The following is a 20894-nucleotide window of genomic DNA, read 5'->3' on the forward strand; positions in this document are numbered from 1 at the left end:
AAAAAACTTAGAAAGTAGGATAATAAATGAAGCTTAACTGAAAAGGTCAAAAAATAAGGTTATACCACAGAACACTTATATTTATAGTGATGAGTGGATACCATTGAAATCCAGTGGGTCTAACATCAATGTGTGGCAACAAAATAAATACATAAGTAGACACAAAAGTAAAGCATTAGAAGCAACATACAAAGGTGGGGCTAATGCTGTTATAAGTGCTAAGTGGCATGATTTGGGAAAAAATAGAGTATGTTGTGCAAACTTCATAGTCTTTTCAAAGCAAATCACATAATAAACAGGAAAAGCAAATGTCAGATACTAACCACTTCAATATGCAGTAAGAGCAAAGGTAAATCACTGGAATGATGTTATGAGAATCCTGCAAAGTTGGCAAATCACCTATTCCATAATATTTAAAATACTGCTTTACAAGTTACTTCTATATGCTGACCTTTGAGGTTCTTTATTTTTGTATTTATGTCATGTGTTATGTAACAGAACAGCCTACCCTAACTCCAAACAATGTTGTAATGTTCTCATGGCACCATTTTTCATTTATTTGTACTTGGTAATAAGGCATGTGCTTCAGTACTCTCTGAATTTTATCTGCAAAGCAACAGTTCATAGTGGACAGAAAGCAGCAAAACAAGCAAGAGATGGCCACAGTTCTTTCTATCCCTTACATTTTATCTAGGCTACTTAGAGTGGGTAGCATTCACAACTCTAAACCTAGTGCCCTTGATCCTAGCATTACACCATACCAATTTCAACATCACATACTCCAGATCCAGCCACTTCTGAAAAAGCCCCACCTATGACCACATGGACCTTTGGGGGGAACATCTAAACATAAGCCATAATGGTGCTGTAATGAAAACCTGAATGGTAACATGAAATTTTAGGTGAACAAGTTTTGTAGAATCATCTCATCTTAATTCACTAAAGGATTCATATTCAATTTTCCTATAAACTCTCAATTTATAGAAAGGAGATATTAAGTGTTGACAAGAAGTCAAACATAGCAGAGTGAGAAAAGGAAACTAGATTCTTATCTTGCTCAGTTCCATCTACTGAGACACTACATTGTGCCAAGTTGTAGACATCTGCTTTTATTAAAACCTATCAGCAGATTTCTTCATTTAGAACACACAACAGTAAGCAATTCTAAAATGTTTAATCTTTTCATTCATAAATGATACAAATCAAGAATGAATGTATCTACCAATCTTAATGATTACGGCTACACACAGAAAAATTCTTTCAAACTCACCTTTGTTGAATTTTTCAAGTGTAGCTGAAACACTGTTGGTAGCACTACAAACCTTGAAAACCTGAGAGGCTGCAGGAGCTAAGAAAGACCCCAGCAATGAAGCAAGGTACTGCAGAAACATAAAAGACTCCAATAGTTTAATTCTCTAACTACTAAAAATGTTTGCAATAACCCAACAAAACCTTCCAGAGCTCCTAACTTTAAAAACCCCGCAAAATGTTGGATTAAAAGAATGACCCATTCTTCCACAACTCTTAACCATATGAGAGGCATCTACTTGCTGAAGACCATCTCTCCATTGTGATCTCGTGCACTTTCCAAGGAGCACTGAATACAAATGCAGAAAGAGGCAAAGAGTAAACACATGTCCATTCTGAGATGAATGCAGCACCACTGTGCCTCCTCCCCATACTTGCAAAGTTAGCCACCTCACCTGCATGTCACTTTCTGATGGTACTTCAGTTACTTGCTCAAAAATCCATCTGTCCTATTTCACTGTCAACCCCTGAGGACAGAGACTCGCCCACCTTGCTATTTGCAGTAACTTATGTCCATTACATTATCAGAGGGCAATTAAATTTGTTGAATCAACATAATTTGTTTTACAGATTCAAAATTTCTGTTCATGACACTGAGTCTTCACTATATATATTTTCATAATACTACCTCATACTCATCATTGTCTTTTGTTTCAAAATCCCTCTTATGTACAACAAAGTTCATCAACCCAATAATATTCAATGTAGGTTTAATTGATATGCAGGTTGAAAATGTCATTCTTCCAAATAGTTCATACTAGTACTCAGATACCTTCAACAAGATAGTTGAAGTGGTACTAATGAAAATATAAAATAAGTTCAGCAAAGATTAAACTTTCCTTCATTTTCCTCCTCACAGGTTCATTAATTATAGCAAATATACCACATTGATGAGGGATGCTGTTACTGGTGGAATATGGGGCATGGTAGTGGTAGGAGTAGGTGAGAACTTTTTATTTTCTACTCAATTTCACTGAGTCTAAAATTGCACTTAAATAAGGTCTATATGTTTACAAAAATAGACAACACTAAGACTTCAAAAAGTATTACTTTTCTTAGGGTTTCTATCTGGTTACTTAAGCATAACTTCATACAGGAAAAATAAAACGTGTGTGTGTATGTGTGTGTGTGTGTATAAGTCACTCTTCTAATGGAAATTTTTAATTTTTTTATTTTTCTGGTGGTACTACAGATTGAATCCAGTACCTTTTGCACTGAGATACATTCCCATTTGCTTTAGTTTTGGGGGTTTTTTAATTTTGTTTTGTTTTTTAATTTTGAGATAGGGCCTTGCTAATTCACTCAGGCAGGTTTCAAACTTATCCTCCTGCCCCAACCTCCTGGAATGCTGGGATTACAAGTGTTTGCCACCATACCCAGCTTGGATTTATTCTTAAATCCTACACAATGCCACCCAAAGCTCTTAACTCAATAAAATTATTATTTGATAGTTTGTCTTTTCTTAATGAATTTCACAAAGAAAAGCCAGACAGTGACACTGGCTGAGATTGATCAGGAACTCAGAGCTCTGCTAGGGATCCCGCAGGCCTTACTGATACAGGTGAGTGAGTGCCTTGCTGTGGCACTCGCCGCTCTTGCAGGGGATGTCAAACACAGTCAAAACAACAACTGCATTATTGGGCTGTTAAGATAATTTCAACAGCCAATTGTGATACACAAATTTCAGAAAGACTCACTTTTTCAAGAGTTTGTTCCTATATTTGAGTTTAGAAGCATGCAATTGCAATTACTTGAAAATGTTTGAATTCCAAGGACTATATTCTGGTAGGAAAGTTTTGAGAGATTTAAAGCAATTCCTTAATACACAAGGAAATATTTATTTGATCTCAGACCAAAGTGTCCAAATGTGGTGTAAAGAGAATATTTATTCTAAAAACTATTTTCCTACCTAAAGAGGATGTGATTCTTAAAAAGTTAGGAACCAGCATTGCCCAAACTTGTTTGACCATAAATTGTGTTCTTGCTTTTGTTTCTTATTATGCTTATTAACATCCAAGCAAATTATTGTTTCAGATATATACTAGGAAATTATCAGTATATTTGGATAATTATAGTAAACCATTCAAAATAACTTTTAATTGTTTTTCTAACAGAACTTACAGTTATCTAGAGGATTAAAGGATTATTAGTTAGATAAACATGAAAAATACAGAAGATTTTAACAGGAAGGTAAAAATGAAACCACAGGAAGCATACAAATGTCTTTCTGTCAACAGTGTTTGTCTTCTATCAGTTTTGTTCGGTCACTTCCAAAGTGACCATCTCATCTCACTAGTTCTATTTGTTAATGTATCATATTACCCTCATAACATTAAATGATACTGCTACATAAAATATGATGTGTTCACTTGACTGTGTATGAGTTTTACAATATGGTAAACTTGTTTCCTTTTTTTTTTTTTTTTGGTTTTGGTTTTTCTCCGGTACCGGGAACCGAACTCACGACCTTGCGCTTGCCAGGCAAGCGCTTTGCCGCTGAGCTAAATCCCCAGCCCCACTTGTTTCCTTTAAATATTGCTTATCTTGATGATAGACTAAGGACAGAAAAAATAATACTTTGTTCTTTTTTATCACTTCTACCTAATAACATCAGAAGTCTCTCTAAAAACTATCTTTTCAGGGGCAAAATCCAAAGAATTAAACTGGGAGCCCTATAAATTCTCTAAAGCTTAAATTGTAGTAACTCTTCTACTCTGACAATCTATTAATTGAGTTTTTTAATTCAATTTTTAGACTTTAATCTCAATAAAAGCTATACTGTAACTCACTAGAGATATTACTAATGTCTAAAGGATCATTACCTAAGCACAAAAAAATTTTTGGTCTATTCAAATAAACTCTTATTTTACCTTGAGTGGTTTTTCCTTGTGATACTGTTTAATTATTTAGTATCAATACACTCAAACAAGGACTGATCAAAATGTAGAGTGTTTAAATTTTAAAAATTTATTAGTAAAAGACACATTTCCATTAATCCCACTGAAAATATCCCCCCCTTGCTTCGAGCACACTTATCACTCTGGCCACTTTCTGAAGCAGTTCTAGAGGTCCTCTTTTGTGTCTATACAAGACATGATCAAAATTACTATGAATCCTGTGGCAGAAAGCTGTCCAAAGGAAAGGCAGGCTTGAAAAAGCATGCTCAAGGCCCTGAATTCCATCCCCAGGACCACCAAATATGTGACTTCATCCACTTCATTCACTGAATCTGAATCCAGCACCATGAGACCTCTCGCTTTTCCCCCAAATCAAAATGACAGTGTTTTGAGTCAATTTAGGACATCAAGGTACCCATAACAGTGTAACTAAAGACACTCACAAAATAGGCCTTTCAGAACTGCTTCAGAAAGTGGCAAGTATGATAAGTGTGTTCAGAGTGAGAAGGAGTATTTTGAGGGAGATTAATAGCAATGTGTCTTCTATTGTAATAATTTTTCAAAACTTTAAACATTTACTATACTGTATTTTGTGATTACACCTCATATATTATGATATAGTGCACCAAGTCAGCATATGAATTACACTTTTACTTATTTTTAGCTATTTTTACATTTTACTTTTTAAATTTTACTTTTTTACATTTAGCTTTTTTTCCTAAATATCCAAACCATCACAGTTTGATATATTGATTACATTCATAACAAATATTTTAAAACATGTGCCCTTTATTTTTTTTTTTTTTTTTCAGTACCGGGAATTGAACTCATGACCTTGCGCTTGACAGGCAGGTGCTGTGCCACTGAGCTAAATCCCCAGCCCCAAGATGTGGCCTTTATAATGATCTTACACAACAGCAGTCAAACATCTAGTACATGCCTGGAAAACCACTAGCATAAAAATTTTTTGCCATGAAAATAAGTGATGAGAGTCAAAGTGAGACACGGCAAAGATAATCCCTCATATCTTTCCTTTCTATCATACAGGTGCAAAAATAAACAAAAAGTATTTTTGTTTATACCACTTCCAAGGGTGGGGGATCTTTTGAAATATTACATTCAATCACGGACAATCCAAAGCATGGAAGGAGATACAACTTTAATGCTGAGTGATACCATACAGCAAACGAAACATTTTATTGGCATATGTAATTTTCTACCTCAAACAAGGACACTTCCCCCAAACCAAAGAGTGACGATACTAATGCTTTAGATGTGTGATGTATGTGTGTGTGTGTGTGTGTGTGTGTGTGTCTGTGTGCTTAATTTTTTTTTTTCTTTCTAATCAAGTGACCTGCTCTCCTTTGGTTAAGTTTCAACCACAAGGCATCACAGTATGCTTTTTTTTTTTCAAGATACACGTCACAGCACTCAAGGAAGGAGGAACTTCTGTGTCTGTGGTAACATCACTTGATAAACAGTCTCCTTCGAGCAGCAAGCGCCTGTCTGCCTTGGCTATATAAAGCAGCAGAGACGTTGGCTAACAGACACTTGCTGTGAGAGGCCATGAGAGCAGCAGCCATCTCTACGCCAAGGCTGGACAAAATGCCAGGAATGTTCTTCTCTGCTCACCCAAAGGACCTGAAAGAAACTGACCACTCGCTTTTAGATGACAAAACACACAAAAGGAGACCAAGAACTTTGTAAGTTCCCTCAGTGTTTCACTTAGCTTGTTTTAACGGTAGAGGGACTGTAAACAATGAACGGAAGAGAATGAGTACTTAGTTTAAACAGGTTGTAGCAATTACCTGTTGTGAGTTATAAGTAAGATCCAGTAGTATTAAGAAGTAAATTGTATTATGGCATTAAATTAAGAGAGAATGTTTCCAGACACTGACTCATAAAAATGACTCTGTGTTAATGTGGCAAAATATTACATCAACTATTTTTATTTTTGCCTTTCCTTGGAAACATTTACCAGGTGCCTTCCTTTTTACAAATAAAATGAATTTACTGAAGAAATACAAATAATCACTTTCTCCCTTTTGCAGTGGAATGGACATGAAAGCTCACCTGAGATTTATGATGCCGCATCTAGAATCAGGCATGAAATCTTCCAAGTCCAAGGCCATGTATGTACATTGATACATTGAATTATCATTATTATTTAGAAGAATAGCCTAGGCATTAGCTCTGTATCCTAGAAATTAATATTGCACATAATAGACTTCATTTATTTTAGGTAACATGCCAAATAAGGTTAGATTACACTACCACCAATGTAAATACACATATGGGTGTACATATGTCTGCTATTAGTTTTTACAAAAAGTAAAATTTGTTTTGCTAATAGATTTTATATGTTTATATTGTTTCAAATTTTATTTGTGGATTATTTTCATAACTATGGTAATTCTAAGGAATTTCTATACAGAAATGTTAATAAAATTTATTAGAACTAGAGTCTTAGTTTGTGAAATTATCAAAATGCATCAGCTATTCTGATATCATCATGGTTTACATAAAAATATTTTACTAATTTATGTAAATTTCATCTCCTGTAGACTTTCTGCTGATGAAGTAATGCAGTGGTCTCAATCTCTTGAAAAACTTCTTGCTAATCAAAGTAAGTACGACTTAATTACTAGATGTTCTTAATTTCAGCTCAGTACCCTAATATATTGAATGGCCTCATTTAAACAGTATTTTGAGTAGGCTAGTGTAAAAACTGTTATATTCTGGCTTTTCCACAGTCATTAAAATTCCAACACAGTACGCCTCGTTGTAATATAATGTTGATCTTGCACTCAGTTTTACCACTGTCCTTTAGATAAATCTGCCAAAGCAAGTTGGAGTTTCATCAGTCCCCACAGGAACAAAATTAAAATTATTCTAGGGTTCTGAAGTTTAAAGTTTTAAAAAGCAAACCAAATATCTAAACATGTAAATTATCATTTCAAAAGCTGCCTAAAGAATTTATTTTGAATTGGTGGATATAAAAGGCAGGATTCTTTCATTGGATTAATATATTATCTTTTCTAGATTCATTAAGTCTCCTATTCATCCCACCTTTATGTGGCAAGCAAAAGAAAGACACTATTTTACTACTTTGAAGGTGCTCAATATCAAGGAAATAACTGCATTATATGTAATTTAATACTTGTTACAACACAGATAAAAGGATTTTTACACACAGAGTCTTGTGGGAATTTTCTGATGAAAGAATGAAATCACTTGCTTTCCCCCTGTCATGGGTGCTGCAATTCTAGGGGGTTTGGAACCTTGAAGGATATGTTCATTCTCTTCTCCCTAGAAACATCATAAGGATCTTTGGTATCGAGTAATTCAATCCTGTACATCCCTCTAATGATTAGACTAACTGTTCAATTTAGCTAAACAAAGAAATGGCATGGAAATGGTCCCCATAATTACCAGGAACATGAGCCAACATAATCTGTATATTAGGTACATAAGTGATATACATAGGCCTAAATATGACTGGGTAAGGAAATAAGATGCTGGTGTTTTTTCCATAAATGTTTGCACCCTTGTACTACTATAAACTCTGGGTAATAGGTTGGCATCTATTAGATAGAAGCAAAGCACAATTATGGGACCACACTCTGCAGCTCTGTGACTGTGAATAAGTTTGGTCCCAGATTTCTCTTCTATGTATAGAAGAATTTCTAAAGCTCTCCACTCTGTACAAACTAAAACAGTTATTTCCAAGTAGGTCTATCACCTTTATATGTGTAGAATGGGGTATTATATTTCTTGCAAATTTTTTTAAGTTATTCATTCCTTGCTTCAATTAATTAATTAGCTCAATTCTTTGGCTTCTTTTTAGCTGGTCAAGATGTGTTTGGAAATTTCCTAAAGTCTGAGTTCAGTGAAGAGAATATTGAGTTCTGGCTGGCTTGTGAAGACTATAAGAAAACAGAGTCTAATCTCCTGCACTCGAAAGCAGAGAACATATATAAAGTATTTGTGCATTCAGAAGCAGCTAAACAAGTAAGTATTTAGTTCCTTATCATTTATGTAAAAGAATTTAGCTAGAGAGAACATTCAACACACATATCAAGATGCAATTCTTTTTGCATGCCATTTTACTTCTATATATTTAAGTATATTCATATAGGTCAGTGTAGTAATAGTATAATTCTTATATCTGTGAAGATTTCCATACAGAGAATGAAAAGACTGATTTTTGCAAAACTACCTCACATGATGAGGATAGGGAATTGAGAACAGGTATTATTGGTTGGAAATGAATGTCTGGGAACCCTTAATGAACTATTTCATACTGGATAGAATAAAATAGAGATCGTTCTCATACATTCAACTGCAGCAGCAAAATTATATCTAGTAAGTTGTAATGTTCACTTTTCAGTGAAATATTCTTAGTGCAACCATAAAATGCCTGCATAAAGAGCTCTCTCACCTAGCAAATTTTAAAGGTCCATGTCACTCTTTTTTATTACATGTACCTCCTTGTATGGATACATTTTTCATGTCTATCTCTTCTTTGTCTTCCAATTACACTATGAGAAAAGTTGGAGCAAAGACGTTTTTGATTTTTTGATCTCCTGCATACTTGCTATAGGGCCTAGGCATTCAAGGGGTAACTGATTAGATGAGGATTTAAAACCACTTCCTAGAAGTCCCATTTTACCCAGGTATTCCACTTCTGGGTATTTTCCCAGAAAAATTAAAAACATCATACCACAGTGATATATGTCATCCATGTCTATAGCAATACAAGCTGTAATAGCTATATCTTGGAAACAACCCAAATACCCATCAACTGAGGACTGGATAAAAAAAGATGTGGTATTTTTATACAGTGGAGTACTACTCAGCCATAAAGAAGGATAAACTTGAGACTTTTATAGGTAAATGGATGCAACTTGAGACCATACTCATAAGTAAAATAAATCAGACTCACATGTGTAAAAATTGCACTGTCTCCCTAGTATAAGAAGCTGAAAGAATAAATAAGACCCAAAATGTACAATAGATATTGTAAAATGGGAAGAAACTGTTCAAAAGAAAGAGCAACTAGAATGGGGGAAAGGAGAAAAGAAGGAAAAGAAAAGAAAAATAAATAAATAAATATATATATATATATATATATATATATATATACCAGACAGTTGTTAGTTATATTACTAATTTCTATTAGTTCATTAAAAAGGAAGGTTTATGCTTATATTGTTTGATCAATTTTTCACGCCTATATCTTGTAATCTGAGCAACTAATTTGAAGATGACAATACGCAATGCATTAAGTAGTTACTCTCCTATTACCATGCTTTGAAATTTTGTATCATTGTTTTTTCTCTTTAAAATAAAAACCCAATAACAATAAAATTTAACATAAGTAGAAGTATATATTAACCAACAAAAATTTATTTTTAGATCAATATTGACTTTCGCACTCGAGAATCTACAGCCAAGAAGATTAAATCACCTACACCAACATGTTTTGATGAAGCCCAAAAACTCATATATACTCTTATGGAAAAGGACTCTTATCCCAGGTTCCTGAAATCAGATATTTACTTAAATCTTCTAAATGACCTTCAGGCTGGTAGCCTAAAGTGACTGGTTCCTGGGTGAAGGGAATTGAAGAGATGGTATCAAGGACAAAAGGGATATGCACCAAGATGGCTGCTTGGGTGACTCATCAGTCCTAGAGAAAGAACAAGTGACTCAGAATGGATGGATGTGGAAGTTATCCAGGCAGAAGATTAAAGAAGCATAAGCAAAATAAAAACTGAGAGACCAGAGAAGGAAAGAAGATATCATGGTACTGTCACAAAATGTAACTGACCTCTGTATTAGAAAATCCCTCAGAACTGAAAAAACAAAGTAACACTGGTTATACAGAAAGTGCGAATAAAACTTATGAGGCTGATTACAGAACTCTATAAGCTTCAAGTTCAACTGAAAATTATGCTATGTACTATTAGATAAATATTGTATGTGCTGCTGAAATCCCTTAATTTGGATAACTATTTCAAAAGTATTGTATGTGTTTAAAAATCATCATTGCTATTATTGACACAAAAGTTTTTGTGTTAAAAGTATTTGATTTGGAAGTGATGAAGAGAATAGTGTATTTAACTTAAACTATTATCCTAGAAACTAGGAAGTCAGAATATACTTGTAAATTAAATTATCAGTATCAATAATAAACATGAGTTTTGTATTAAAAGTATACAGAAATTAGTCTTGTTTAGATTTCATTGTTATTTAAACCTTTTTTCTCTGAATTAAAAGAAATGAAAGCAAGGCTCTTGTACTTTCTTCCATCTATTAACATTAGATTTTATGAATTAAATTGGATAGAATTCATGTTTTATCTCACTATCATCATGCATAAAAATCCAACAAATATGACCTCATACTGATTTGAAGGTAACAATATGCACTGGAATTACAATGGTGATTGTAATGGTCATCTTGTAATGGTGATTGTAATGGTCATCTTGTCTAATGAAGCTCTGTATTATCTCTACTCTTTTATAGAAGAATTATTTGCTTATTCCCTATGATGGTTTGAGCAACCTTTCATTCTTAGGTCTGGTAACCTGAGCAATGTAGTTGAGAATAGTGATATGTAATGTAACAACCACTGTTGATTCGTATTATTTTGTCCTGAGACTCTGTATCTCTTTGAATATTCTTGCTTTGATTCGTTTATGTTTATGATACTGGTATGCTGCTATTGTTCTATTTCTTTGCTTGTTTGTTTCTCATTTACTACTCTCTTTAAAATAAAAAAAAAAATGACCTCATATAGTCAAGCTTCAAACCAATGAGAAATTAATTGGTGAAGTCATTTGAAAAGTGATGCAAAAGTAATTGTTAGAAGCAATTCAATTACATTCTATTGTGATTCAAAGTTTGTAAACCTCAGATGCATTTTCACATGTAATGTTCAGAGAAATCCAATGACAACTGAGAATCTGATCACTAGCTCCTAAATTTAGCTAATTCTCAAAATTACTCAGAATACTAAACACAAGCCTTGGTGTGCTATCTCAGAATAATTCCGTCAGGATCACTAAGGGATCGAATATGGGAATCTATGTTTAAAAAGAAATCCCAGGTAATTCTGAAGATGATCTGATAATACAGGAATTAAGGGGCAGACATGGCACCACTTTTCTTTCTGTGCAACACTGCCACCCACAGACCACAAGACAAATGCTAAGTCACTACAGCCTGCAGTAGCCCCAAAGGTCACCTAATTAGGAAAGTAAAACCTCTCTGAAGCAACTATCTACAGACAGCACAAAAGGTCAGTACAGTGGACAGCCCTGAATAGCTTCTGCACCCCTGCACCGCAGTGAATCACTGTACCTAGTTACTAGAAGTTTGCCTACTCACTAGGCAATCGCAGTGATAAAATAGAAATATGAAGATCCAGTTTTCAAAGCATTATTCTTGAGTCTCCACTGGATAAAGTCTAAAGCAGTTCTACTCTGTGTTTTACTTCGTGCTTTAGCTGGTCATATTGACAAGAATCTTAGGAAGACTATCCGGTTCCTTTGCCTTCATTATCTTCACCACATCTCTCTCTCTCTCCCTTTGTTCATTCCACCATCAAATTCTGCCTGTCCTCCTCCTACAGCTTGCCACTGCCTGTAGTTGACACAGCACCTGCTCATTTTTATTTCTCCCACTCCCACCTAGGCTCTCATTGTTTTTCAGTCCACATGACTTGCTCTCCCTCTTTTTTGCCTCTTTCTAATTTATCCTCTAAGTAGTGCCATCCTTAATCCACTAAAATATCTACGGATAACAGATTTGTCTATAGACTTGACCACATAATTTCCCATGACATATAAATTGAAAAGTAAATGTCTCTTTCTGGAATTTAGAATGCTCCCAGGGTGATCTCTACAGTATAACTCCCATTACTTTCCTCTGGGTATCCTTCCTACCTTGACATCTAATTGGATTAATCATCTTTTTCTTCATAGAAACCTCAAAATATGCATGGCTTAAATCTCATTTCATTGTGTCCAGCTCTTTGGTTGATCTCTATCTAACATTTTCTTAACTCCTTCCAATTTTCAAAGAACAAGCAATTCTTCAAGGTCCAGATAAAGTAGCTTTTCTATAAAGACTTTTTATGACCCCTTACACCATTATGTAGTTATTTTCAAGGTACAATAGAGATGAACTGCAACCTGCAATAAACATAGGACACACTACTCCTATTTTAAAAACTACTGTCAAATTAAATAGAGTCCAGATCCTTGAGACTATGATCAGCAAACAGTCCAACTGTTCAACACTGATTATAAAACAAAGGCTGCTGGTCTTTGTTTAAATAAATTGTCATTTTAAAGAGCCACCCAATTCTAATATTATCAAAACTAGCATCTAAGATACCTCTTCATTTTGGGAAAAGTCATCCTACCTCCATAGTGTCATAGTAATATAAAGTAATTGAAAATATTATTTTCTTCCCATTAGCATTTTTGTTATGGTATGAGTGTCTCATAAGACCATCCATAGAGATGTGAACAGTACGACTGACATATGCTCAGTCTGAGAGTCTCGGCATACAAGGTACTCCCTGTTGTGATACTAAATCAGAGGAAATAAACAGCACATATAGATAAAAATCCCTTCATTAATTTTTGTTTACATTTACATTTTTTAGACTTACTTTACAAAAAGCTAGAGATATAAGAGTAAAAATGAGAATAATAATATACCCTATGATATCTAATAAAAAGTACACGTATATCCATTTAGTCCACATGGGATAAATTATATTCAATTTTCTTTGTTTCTATATGCACACAGGGATATATTATTCTAGTAGGAAACTTTCAAGATTTAATGTTAAAACTAAGAAATTCTGAAATAAGTGAGGAAAATTAGAGTAAACATGATTTAAAATGCCATAAATATAAATTGCAGTACAGAATGGTGGAATTTTTTTGAGATCAAGATGAAACCACAGGCCGGCTGTGATAGTGCACACATGTAATCCTAACACTTGGAACAATGAGACAGGAAGATCGCTATGAGTTTGAGGTCAGCCTGGGCTACAAAGTGAGTTCAGGCCAGGCTGAACTGCATAGTGAAACACTGTCTCAAAGACAAAAAAAAAAAAAAGAGTACAAACCACATCCATAGAATAAGAATTACCAATCAATTGCAGAAATAATTCCATTATTTGTTGAGTATCTTTATAGCTAAAAATGCATCATTCGAAGGGTAAAATGTTATCTTACTCTATATTTAACCTCAGTGAAACTTTCCTGCAAGTAAGATAGTTATAAAAGATAGTAGCAACTATAAATGTTTGCACATATTTTTAAAATCACGAAAAAATTTTGCTATAGCTTGTATCTAGATGTCCCTCTCAAAGCCTCATGTGCTGGTAGGTAGGGCTTTTCAGGGCTGGCTGTGTCTAGGGCCTCTGATACTAAGATTAAGGGTGCGTAGTACTAAATTAGTCCACTGATGGGAACTGGCATAGTTCTGGGTATGGATGATGGAAGCCCCATGCTAGGTTCGGTGGCCCTGATCAAAGGGTTTATAACCTAGATGGACTATAAAGGGAGAGAGGGAAGGCAGGATTGCTGCTTGCTGCTTGCTGCTGCTTCTGCTTGCACGCTGTGGACCTCTTCTTCTCTGAAATGTTCCCCTGCCATGTTGTCTTGCCTTGAAACCAGATGACTATGGGCTGAAACCTCTACAAACTGAGCTGAAATTAACCTTTCCTCTTTTAACTTGTTCATTAATATTAGTTTTGCCTGTACAGGAACAGGGAATATATTTCCTTTTCTAATGCGCTCTTAATCTCTTTTTCATAGTACTATAGTTTTCATTATAGAAGCCTTCTATTTCCTCAGGTTAGTTTCCAGGCATTTAATTTTTTGAAGTGATTGCAAATGGTATTGTCTTCCTAGTTCCTTTCTTGGTAGATTCATCATTGGTGTACAGGAACATTACTTATTTTTGTGTACCATTTTTGTATCTTACCTCTTCGCTGAATTTGTTTATTAGATCTAAGAGACATGAGGAAATAGAAAACTGGACACTACATATGAGTAAGGGGATTGATTCAACAGGAAAAAATAACAATTGTAAATATATATACTAAATGCTGGCATACTCAAATTCATAAAACAAAAACTACTGGACATAAAAGGATAAATAGACACTTATACAGAAACAGCAGGGGATTTCAGCACCCACTCTAATAAACAGGTCCACCAGACCAAAAAAGTCAACAATGAAATGTCAGCATTAAACCACTGAGCAAGTGGATCTACGAGATTTTATGGAGCATTTCATCTGATAATTGAATATACATTTTTCTCAGTAGCACACAGAACTTTTTCCACATTAGACCATACCCATGACCATTTAAGCAGGTCATAAAGCCTGCTTAAATAGAAAATAATGGAAATAATCTCTTGAATACTATGAGAACGTACCAAAATGAAACTAGAAATCAACAGCAAAAGAAATCACAGAAACTACACAAGCACATGAAGATTAAATAATATATTATTTAATAATGAAAGGATTACAGAAGAAATAAGGGAACAAACTAAAACGTTCAGAGTCAAATAAATGACAATGGATGCACAACACACCAAAACCTGTGGGACACAATGAAAGCAGTTTAAAGAGGGAAGTTTATGACTTTGAATACACACATTAAAATAATAAAATAATCACAAATAAATCATGTAATGAGGTAGCTTAAGGTCCTAGAAAAACAAGAGCAATCCATAAGAAATGGATAGAAATTATAGAGACCAGAGCAGAAATTAACGAAATTTTGACTTAAAACAAAACAAAACAAAAAAAGGATCAAGGAATCAGAGTTGTTTCTTTGAAAGGACAAACATTGGCAAACCATGTTTTAGTCACATTCCCATCACTGGTACACAACACCTGACACTCACAGTTTACAGGAGGACAGGTTTATTTTGGCTTATGTTTTCTATCCATAGTTGATAAGCTCCAAGGCAGAAACAAGATGGCAGAGGGACATGGGGGAGGAAAAGGTGCTCAAGCCATGGCAACCAGAAAAAGGGAAGAAAGGAAGGAGACAAGGGATTAATCCAGTGATGAGCATAGTGATCCAACAATCTAGTAACCTTCTAAAAGCCACACTTCTGAACACAGACAATTTTGTGCATACATTCTAGGTCTAAACCATAACAAGCCATTAGCCAAACCTACAAAAAGAATGAAAGAAAAAAATTCACAGCAATGCAATTAGAAATGAAAAAATGAAGTCATAGTGGACACTGATGAAGTTCAGAGGATTATAAGAAACTATTTCAAGAACTTACATTTCAGTAAATTGGAGAACCTAGAAGAAATTCCCAGACATGTATGAATTACCAAAATTGAGCCAAAGAGGCATAAAAACCCTGAATAGGCCAGTAACAGCCAATAAAATAGAGGCAGTAGTAAAAACCATACCAATGAAGAAAAGCCCAGGACTGATGGATTCACCATAGAGTTTCACCAGAACTTCAGGGAAGGTTTAATACAATATTTATCAAACCTTCTATGAAATTGAAAAGAAAGGAACATTTTCTAATTCATTCCTGGAAGCTAGCATTACTCTGATACCAAAAGAGACAGTTTTCTTTTTTAACCAAAAAAAGAAAACTATAGGCCAATCTCCTTAATGAACATAGATGCAAAAATTCTCAACAAGAGCTGGAGATGTAATTCAGTGGCACAGCGACTTCCTGCAAGGCACAAAGCCGTGAGTTTGATTCCTGGTACAAAAGAACAAAACAACAGCAACAAAAACACTTCTCAACAAGATACTGGCAAAAACATGTACCGTCACTTTAAAAAAATCAAACATGATCAAGATGGCTTCATACAGGGCCTACAAAGATGGTGCAACATACCCAAATAAATAAATATATCACATAAATGAAAACAGAGACAAAAATCACATGATTATCTCAATAGGTGCAGAAAAATCCTTTGACAAAATCCCACATCTATCCAGGATAAAAACCCTGATGAAAGTAGCCATAAAAGGACCTTACTTCAAATTGATAAAAGATATTTATAACAAATGGGGGAAAACTGAAAGCATTTCCCCTCAAATCAGAAACAGAAAAGGGTATCCACATTTGCCATAATTATTCTGTATAGTACTAAACACCTTAGCCAGAGAAATCAGGTAAGAGAAAGAAAAAAGGAATTCAAAAAGGGAAGGAAGAAGTTAACCTGCTTTTATTTACAGATGATGTTATCTTTTACACAGAAGATCTATAAACCTCTACTAGAAAATTTTTCTCCTCATAAATTCATTATCTCAGGAATTTTGTTACAGTGATAGAAAGTTCAGTAACAGTAACCTAGAACAGATTCTCAGAAGTGATATAGCCCATTGCAAAGGGTGTGAATTTTATCTTTTATAATAGACCATCAGAAAAGTTTTAAGCAAAACAGCAACAAGTCATTTTTGTTAAACTGTTTTTTACAATGTATAGTTCAGGCATTTTGCTATATACAATATTACTTGTTTAGTCCACACTGAAACTCTTTAAGATAAACAATTTCAGCTTGATTTTTCTAATCAACAAATAAAGAATTAAAGAGGTGAAAAGTATTATCTAACAACATTAAATTACTGAGTTGCAGATCCAAGATTTTAACCTCAGTCTATAATGTTCCACTTTTCTTACAACAGGTTTCCTGGAAAGGCTATGATTTCTTTGTGTTTTAAAACCACAAGATTTAGTGTGTAAGGTGTTTTTGAAGGAAGATATAGGGAAGAAAAGCCAATTAAAATGTAGTGTTGTAATCCTGCAGGGAAGCATCAGAGATTCAAGTAAAGATGTAATTAAGGCATTTTAACGGAGAGGGTGAATAGGTAATACTTTCTAGGCAGTTTATGTGATGAATAATTAAAGCAGATCAAGGGAAAATATAGGTGCCTAGACTGGACACCCCGAAAATTATAGGAAAGCCCTTGGATGTCACACATTGTCTCTGATGTCCTTCAGTTACAAATGTGCATTAAACAACTTGGAAATAGAAAATGAGAGCACTGGGGGATTAAGGCAAGAAGAGAAAAGATTAATTTTAAAGAAATTCCACATGCACTGTATTTCCAATAGATAACAACTAATTCTCACCCTCCCCCCGCCCCCAGTAAACCTCCATAGAAACCATACCACAAGTTTTCTCTCAAAGCTCACTTTTATTTTGGACAAAAAATGAGGCTTGCAATCCACACTCTAGGCTCAGGACAAAAACCAAAGGCCAAAGAACTCAAGCAACTTGTGGCAAGTAACACCTTTAAAGTCAAAAGCAATTTTCAAAGAGAAAAAACAAAACTGAAGCTTAGGATTCATGCCAAGGGACAGGTAAAGAGCCATCAAAGACAAACAAGCCACCAACAAAAACAAGAAGGATTATGATAAGAGGACTGGCAGGACAGGAATTCTACCTTTTGTAGAGTGCCTAGCCATTAATGTGACGGTGTGTCTGTGTTGGATCCACACAATTGGTGGAATGTTCTAGTATTCACTCCTTATTTACGAGAAAAAAGACCTGATATAGTCACTCACTCTTTTAACGTATAGCTCCTCAAAATAGATGATGTTTCTTTTAATCCTATATTTTTAGATAGAGTAAAAGAGCTAGAAATAGCTTAAGGTTCAGGTATTTTCTGTTTTATATTTGCAGGTCCCACCAAGATTAATAGGAGGTAAGACTCTGAATGCAGAATTTTTGTTTGGTTTTTCCTTTTATTTCTCCATTTGCAATATGCTTTTATTAACTGTGATTACATTTAGGAGGTAGGTGATATTTGTGCTTTTTTTTTTTTTTAACCTGATAGCCTTATAGTCTTAATGTTGCAGGCTTAATCTTAAAATACTCAGCAGGAAAGTATAACCAAAGATATATATACAGAGAAAGAAAGTAACAATAATGTCCAATAAAAAACTGGGCTAAATATAAGAAAGTGGTCTGCAAACACTGCCCTAGCACTTTCTAGGAATTTTTTGCTATTCCTACAATTTGGGGAGCCACAGTCGCCACTATAGAGGCAGAGCAGGAGTCTTTAAATGCATTAGTATAGAGTCCTTCAAAACTGCAGAGCCCTTGATCTTCTATGGTTGAAACCAGAGGAACTTGCACACTCATAAAAGACACTTTTTGTCATTGGATAAATAATTCACTTTAAATAGAGGCAGACTTTAAAACCCTAAGAAGAAATATCAGACTTATAGAGAATCTCTATCAGTTGGCAATTCTATGACCCAGGGCATGAAAAAATCTCTATTTTAATCTCTTAATGTGTCTGGACTAGGCTCCTTCCCTGAATCATCCCAATCTATCACTTTATTCTAGTTCTTGTATTTGAGCTGTACATATTTTTGTTTTATTTTGTTTTGTTTCACTAGGCAATCCTGAGCAACAAAGGCAAGGCAGGAGGCATCACAGTCTCTGACTTGAAATTATACTGCAAAGCTATTCTGATAAAATCAGCATGGTACTGGCAAAAAAAAGATTGAGGACCAGTGGAACAGATTTTACCCAGAAGGGGAATAGCTAGGTCAAATAGGACCTCTAATCCTAGTTTTCTGAGGAATCTGTACACTGATTCCCACACTAGTTGTACCAGTCTACACTCCCACCAACAATGGAGAAGTGTTTCTTTTTCCTCACACCATCTCCAGCATTTGTTATTGGTTTATTTCTTGATGAGCAAGAGATTTCTTTCCATTTTCCGATATCCTCTTTGATCTCCTCTTTCAGGGGACTGTAATTTTCTATATATAGTTCTTTTACTTCCTTTGCTAGATTGATTTCTAAGTATATCTTTCTTTTTTCTTTTCTTTTTTTTGGATACAAAAATATTCTCACATTTTAGTATATAAAACATAGAATTTTTATTAAAGACACAGTTTTCTGGTGTTTCCTGTTACAAACTTATTTTATCTTTTTCATTTTCTTTTTTTCTTTGTGGAGACAGGGTCTTTCTATGAAGTTCAAGCTGACTTGAATTGTGAAGGGTATGGTTTCCCTATCTTTTCTCTCAGTGAGTTTGTTGTTCATCTACTGGAATGTTATTGATTTTTGAGTGTTGACTTTGTATCCAGTTCTGTTACTGAATATATAGAAGTCTTTTGGTAGAGTTTTTGAGGTCTTGTACCATGTCATCTGTGAATACTGATAATTTAACTTTTTCCGCTTTCCTATCATTATTCCTTTTATTTCTCTCTCTTATCTAATCACTCTGACTAGTGTTTACAGAACTGTATTGAATAGGAGTGGTGATAGTGAACATTTCTGTCTTGTTCCTGATTTTAGAATGAAAGCTTCGAGTTTATGTCCATTTAGTATGATGTTGGCTGTTGGTTTGTCGTAGATGGCTTTTATCACATTGAGATAAAGACCTATTCTGATTTTCTGTAGAGTTTTTCTATCAAGAATTAATGTTGGACTTTGTCAAGAGTTCTTTCTGCATCTACTGAGATGATCAGGTGATTTCTGTCTTTGGTTTTATTGATATTGTGTATTATATTTATTGATTTGCATATATTGAAACATTCCTGCATACCTGGGATGAATCCCACTTAGGCATGGTATATAATCTTGATGATTTGCTGCATTCTGTTTGCTAGTATCTTGTTGAGTATTTTTGCATGTATGTTCATTAGGGAGATTGGCCTCTAGTTTGCTTTTTTGGATGAGTCTTTCTCTGGTTGTGGTATCAGGGTAATACTTGCTTCCAGAGTGAGTTAGGGAGTATTGCTTCCCTTTTAATTTCATTGCAGAGTTTGAGAAGTATTAGCATTAAATCTCTAAATTTCTTATAGAATTCAGCAGTGAGTCCATCAGATCCTGGGCTTTTCTTTGTTAGTAAGTTTTTAATTACATTTTCAATTTCAATGACTGATAATGAGTTACTCAGAATCTTTATATCTTTTTGATTGAGCTTTGGTAACTCATAAATATCTAGGTATCTGTCCATTTCTTCTGTGTTTCCCACTGTATGAGAGTAAAGATTTTTGAAGTAGGTATAGATGATCTCCTGAATTTTCACAGGATCTATAGTGATTTCACCCTTTTCATTTCTCATTGCATGAATTTGAGTCTTTTCTTTCCTTTTGTTGATAAGGTTGGCTAGAGGTTTATCAATTTCATTTTTTCCTTCAAAGAACCAACTCTCAGATTCATTAATTCTTTCCATTGTTTTCTTAGTCTCCGTTGCATTAATTTTTACTCTGATTTTTATAATTTCTTCTCTTCTTTGGCCTTTAGGCTTGACTTGCACTTCTTTTTCTAGAAACTTTAGGTGAAACATTAGGTTGTTTACCTGTCCTCATTCTGTTTTCCTGATGTGAGAATTCACTGCTATAAATTTCCCTCTTAAGACTGTCTTCATTGTGCTCCACAGATTATGGTATGTTGTAGCTACATTTTTGTTCAATTATGATACTACTTAATTTATCCTTTAATTTCATCTGTGACCCATTGGCTGTTCAGGATGGCATTATTTAATTTCTATGTGTTTATGGAGTTTCTGTGGTTTCTTTTGGTATTAATTTCCAATTTCACTACATTATGGTCAGATAGTATGCATAGGATAATTTTAATTCCCTTGCATTTACTTAAGTATGCTTTATGGGCTAGTATATGTTCTGTTTTAGA

General features: G+C 34.4%; 1 protein-coding gene across 1 annotated transcript; it reads left to right on the top strand.

Moving 5' to 3' along the window:
• The first annotated feature begins 5680 nt into the window (after nt 1-5680).
• On the top strand, nt 5681-10499 carry Rgs1 (regulator of G-protein signaling 1). The gene is made up of 5 exons (XM_005375098.2): nt 5681-5908; nt 6257-6337; nt 6770-6831; nt 8053-8216; nt 9624-10499. The coding sequence occupies exons 1-5, from the start codon at nt 5772-5774 to the stop codon at nt 9807-9809; spliced, it is 630 nt and encodes a 209-aa protein (XP_005375155.1). The 5' UTR covers nt 5681-5771; the 3' UTR covers nt 9810-10499.
• The last annotated feature ends 10395 nt before the right edge of the window (nt 10500-20894 follow it).

This window comes from Chinchilla lanigera, unplaced genomic scaffold (genome assembly GCF_000276665.1).
Source record: "Chinchilla lanigera isolate Chin_1 unplaced genomic scaffold, ChiLan1.0 scaffold00005, whole genome shotgun sequence".
In the NCBI taxonomy this organism is placed as follows: domain Eukaryota; kingdom Metazoa; phylum Chordata; class Mammalia; order Rodentia; family Chinchillidae; genus Chinchilla; species Chinchilla lanigera.